Source organism: Microtus ochrogaster, unplaced genomic scaffold (genome assembly GCF_000317375.1).
Source record: "Microtus ochrogaster isolate Prairie Vole_2 unplaced genomic scaffold, MicOch1.0 UNK124, whole genome shotgun sequence".
Classification (NCBI taxonomy): domain Eukaryota; kingdom Metazoa; phylum Chordata; class Mammalia; order Rodentia; family Cricetidae; genus Microtus; species Microtus ochrogaster.
Window position 1 is genome coordinate 147,098 of NW_004949222.1, and position 5,096 is coordinate 152,193.

At 47.1% G+C, this 5,096-nt stretch overlaps 1 protein-coding gene across 1 annotated transcript in view; it reads left to right on the plus strand.

Annotated features, from left to right (window-relative positions):
- The window catches only part of March2 (membrane associated ring-CH-type finger 2), a 33,104-nt gene extending 30,372 nt beyond the window's left edge, over positions 1-2,732 (plus strand). Inside the window, exon 6 of the mRNA XM_026778301.1 lies at positions 2,120-2,732. Coding sequence (XP_026634102.1) covers positions 2,120-2,278 — 159 coding nt within the window. The 3' untranslated portion in view covers positions 2,279-2,732. The remainder of the gene's footprint in view (positions 1-2,119) is intronic.
- Positions 2,733-5,096: the final 2,364 nt, after the last annotated feature.

A 5,096-nucleotide genomic window follows, 5' to 3' on the forward strand; every position in this document is an offset into this window, starting at 1 on the left:
TAAAAATTGGTGCTCCCCTTCTGTGTGTTCATGTGCGTGTATGTGTGTGCGTGTATGTGTGTGTGTGTGTCCTGGGTAGGTGAGAACATATAAAAGTTGGTGCTCCCCTTCCACACCTTCTAGGTCCTGGTTATGAGACTCAGGCTATCAGGCTCAGTGGCCTGTCTTAGGGTTCCTGTTGCTGTGAAGAGACACCATGACCACGCCCACTCTTATAAAGGAGAACATTTATTTAGTTGGGTGGCTCACAGTTTCAGAGGGTTAGCCTGTTATCATCATGGTGGGAAGCAAGGCAACGTGGCAGGCTGATATGATGCTGGAGAAGGAGCTGCGAGTTCTTCTTTTTCTTACTTTTTTTTTGGGGGGGGGTTTCGAGACAGGGTTTTATTGTAGTTTTAGAGCCTGTCCTGGAACTAGCTGTTGTAGACCAGGCTGGCCTCGAACTCACAGAGATCCGCCTGTCTCTGCCTCAGGAGTGCTGGGATTAAAGGTGTGAGCCACCACCACCTGGCTGAGCTGCAAGTTCTTACATCTTGACTCACAAGCAACAGGAAGTGGTCTGAGACACTGGGTGGTATCTTGAGCATATGTGAGACCTCAAAGCCCACCTCCTCAGTGACACTTCGTCCAACAAGGCCACACTTCCTAATAGTGCCATTCCCACTGGGGGCCATTTTCTTTTCAACCGTGATAGCGTCCTTTACCCACTGAGCTGTCTGGCCAGCACTCCACTTTTTATCTGAGACAGAGTCTTTACACATGGACTCGTAGGCCGGGGACCTCTAGAAATCTACCTGACTCTGACTCCTGACACTGGTGTTACATGTACATCTCATGCTGCACAGCAGACCCTTTATCAACTGAGCTGTTTGTCCAGTCAGGGTCCCTGGTGGCCGGGAAGACCTTAAACTCCTGATCCTCACATCTGCTTCCTGACTACCGGATGTCCTGTGTGCACCAGCACACCTGGTTTCTGTGGTGCTGTGATGGAACGCAGGCCTTCACTTTGGACGCTTTCCCAGCTGTGCCCATCCCCAAACACTAGTGTCCATTTTTAATTGTGTCTCTGTTCTCCACCTGTTTGTCCCTCCCCACTCCAACACCCCTGGCCCCCATCTTTGTCAAATCATCCTTTTTCACTTGGTTATGTGAATTTCACTTTTCTTGGTGCTGCTTCTGGTTTGACGGCTCACTTTTGTTGTTCCATACTGAAGACTGAACCCAGGGCTCTCACAGGCTGAGCACGCCTGCCACTGCTGAGTTACATCCCCAGTCTTTTTATGTTGTTGTTTTGAGACAGTTTCTCACTAGGTTGCCCAGACAGACCTTAGACTTGGGATTGTCCTGTCTCAGTCTTCTGAGCAGCTGGATCATGTTCCTGCACTAGCAGCTGGACTGTCCTTTTAATGGTACCTCAGCTGGAATCCAGCGCCTCTCATATGCTGGATAAGCACTTTCCCACTGAGTTGTGGCTCCAGCTCTCACTTCTCTTAGTCTGTGTGTGTGTACGTGTGTGTGCATGATATGTGCATCTGACTGTGTGTCTTTATGTGTGAGTGTGTCTGTATGAATGTGCATGTGTAAATGTGTGTATGTGTGTGTACACATGTGAGTCCTAGCAATTCTCTTATCTCTGTCTCCCTCCACTTCCCAGTTCTGGGGTTATAGGTAGGACACAGGATCATGCTCAGCTTTTTACATGGATGCTGGGGATTCGAACTCAGGTCCTTAAGCGTATACAGCAAGTACTCCTACCCACTGAGCCATCTTCCCAGTCCCTTAAACACATCACCGTTTTTATCCTCTTACCTATGAAGGAACAGATTGCTTCCAGGTTGGGCCATTGTGTGACTGCTCAGGGTTAAATAGTCCCAAGAGACTAGTAGGACTCCATTCTCATCAGCTGTAGAAGGGAAGAGCCTTGCTTTCTTCTGGGGTTAAGATGGTGGAGCCCTCACTTTTATAGGACTCATAACCAATGGGTAGGTGTCTGTACAGTATACAGAAGTACCAGATGTGGTGCTGTTTCTAGGTTTGCTCTATGGCAAATGCCACCCCCCCTCCCCCTGGGTAGAGGCCTGTCTCTATCTTCTCACCCACTGCAGGACTGCCCCTGCAGGTCTCTTTCCGATACCATTGCCAGCTGTACTCAGAATGGAGGAAGACCAATCAGAAAGTCCGCCTGAAGATTCGGGAAGCAGATGGCTCCGAGGACCCCCACCACTCCTTGCTGGCTACTGGACTCTTGAAAAAGGTGGCGGAGGAGACCCCTGTGTGAAGATCAGACTGGCAGAGCCCTGAGGTAGTGGAGAAACCAGAGGCAGATGACAATGCCTTGCTTTGGAAGGATGGAAGCTGCCTGACCTTTCATGCATAGCCATGATGCTTCTCAGGCAAAGAGCCACAGCAACCCCTGCTCTGTGCTCCTGGGTGAACATGCTTTCAAGGGTTTTATTTCACACATTATTGAACATGACAGGGACAGATGGACAGACCTTTGGATGGGGCAGGCACCCTCATCTCATTCTGAGATCGGTTTGACAGTCCGTGGCTAGCAGCTTTGGCTGCTTGTGCTGAGGGCGCCCGTTGGGCTGGAAGGTTCCAGCAAGCTTCTAGCGCTACTCTGCACCTGGCCGGCTTGCTTTCCTGGCACTCTGGACTTTATATACAGTTGCACTGCATTTCAGAGCCACCCCTGAATGAATAAAAGGAGCCCTTGCTGGCTGACACGACTCATCAGTTACATTTCTGACCTGCTCCAAGTGGGTGATTCTGTGAGGGCAGAGTGGAAAACACTTGGCTTGTTGGAGGGATCTGTTATGAAGCTGTCTTGGTTTCTTTTTTTTTCTTTCCTTTTCTTTCTTTTTTCTTTCCTTTTGTTTTTTTTTGTTTTTTGAGACAGGATTTCTCTGTATAGCTTTGGAACCTGTTCTGGAACTCCCTCTGTAGACTAGACTGGCCTCCAACTTACAGAGATCTGCCTGCCCCTGCCTTCCGAGTGCTGGGGTTAAAGGTGTGTGCCACCACTGCCTGGCTTCATTTCTTTTCTTATTTCTGTGATAAAGTACTCAGATAAAAGCAACTAAAGTGGGGGTGCAGAGATGGCTCAGTGGTTAGGAGCACTGGCCATTCTTGTTCAATTCCCAGCACTCATCTGGCAGCTTGCAGTAGTCCCTAACCCCAGTTCCAGGGGATCCAGTGCCCTCTTTTGTCTTCCACGGACACTGCCCACATGTGGTGCACGTACATACATGCAGGCAAAATACCCGTACACATAAAATTTTTTAAAAGGCAACTTAAGAGAGAAAGCATTTATTTTAGCTCACAGCTCCAGCTACAGTCCCTCATGGTGGGGAAATCAAGGCACAGTTGAGTCTTTCTGCATCAATCACTTCAATCAAGATGATTCCCGGGGCCGGGAGGTAGTGGCACACGCCTTTAAAAAATAAAGTGTGCTTCCCACAGTCATGACCAGAGGCTTAACTCGCCAGGGACTCGTGATTCTCTCAAGCTGACAGTTAAGGCTAGCATGGAAGCCTAAGGATGAAGTGAAAGCAGAATGTTAGGTAAAGAACAGGATGCAGGGCCTGGGGAGACAACTCAGTAGTTAAAGTGCTCGCTACATGAACACGAAGACCAGACTTCCTAAATATATAGATTTGGGGTGTGTTTACGTGTGTGTTCCTGGTGATGCTAGCCCAGCACCCAGGAGCTCTCAGAGCAAGCTGAACTAGCCATATGGGCAAAGCTCTGGGTTCAGCTGAGAGACCTTGCCTCGGTGGATAAGGTGAAGAAGATGATGGTGGAGACACCAACATTAACCTCTCTGGCCTCTGCATGCATGTATGCACACAGGAGGGAAAACAGAGAGAGGTGGGAAGAAACCGTTAGGAGAGCAGGGTCTCCTTCCACCTTTATGTGGCCCCAGCAAACAGGTTTTCAGGTTTGCACAAGTGCGCTCACCCATTGGGCCACCACATGGGTCTGCGCAGGATTTATGATGAATGGTCTTTTCAAAATTGTATTCTTTTTTTTTTTTTTTTTTTTGGTTTTTCGAGACAGGGTTTCTCTGTGGCTTTGGAGCCTGTCCTGGAACTAGCTCTGTAGACCAGGCTGGTCTCGAACTCACAGAGATCCACCTGCCTCTGCCTCCCGAGTGCTGGGATTAAAGGCATGCGCCACCACCGCCCGGCCAAAATTGTATTCTTTATGAGTGTTTTCTTTCCCTCACATTTATGACTACCATGTTCATGCAGTGCCCAAGGAAGCCAGAAGAGGGTAAGATATTCCTCGGAACTGGATGGAGTTCCAGATGGTTATGAGCTGATATGTGAGTGCCAGGAGCAAAACCTCTGTCTTCTACAAGAGCAGTGAGCGCTCTTAACTACTGAGCCATCTCTCCCGCTCCAATAAATTTTAAGTCTTTTTTAATTTATTTTTTAAATGATTTTTAAAAAATTATTTTAGCTGGTGATGTAGTTCAGTGATTGAATACTTGAATAGCTCTGGGTTTGAGTTCCAAGATCATTACATAAATATAGTTTTGAATATACTTTAGTAACGCATACACACTTTGAGACAGGGTCTGTAGGTAGCTCTGACTGGCCTGGAAATCAAAGACATCCTCTTCCCTCTGTCTTCTGAGTGTTGGCATTACTAAAGGCATATAACACCATGCTTGGCAATATGTTTGTGTATACACACACACACATATATACATATGTGTATATACATATATGTGTGTGTGTATATATGTACACACATATATGTATGTATATATATTATTTTACTTTATTGAGATATGATCTTACTATGCAGTGAGATCTCACTGGCAACATATATATGTATGTATATACACATACATATAAAATAATTATACTATTTATATATTGTGTGTATTTTTTAATGGTACTGAGGATTGAATTCAGAGTTTTACATAGTCTAGGCAAATACTCTCTATGGAGGGATGTCCTCAGCAACAAACGACTTTAAGAATAAACAAAGTAGCCGGGCGGTGGTGGCGCACGCCTTTAATCCCAGCACTTGGGAGGCAGAGGCAGGCGGATCTCTGTGAGTTCGAGACCAGCCTGGTCTAC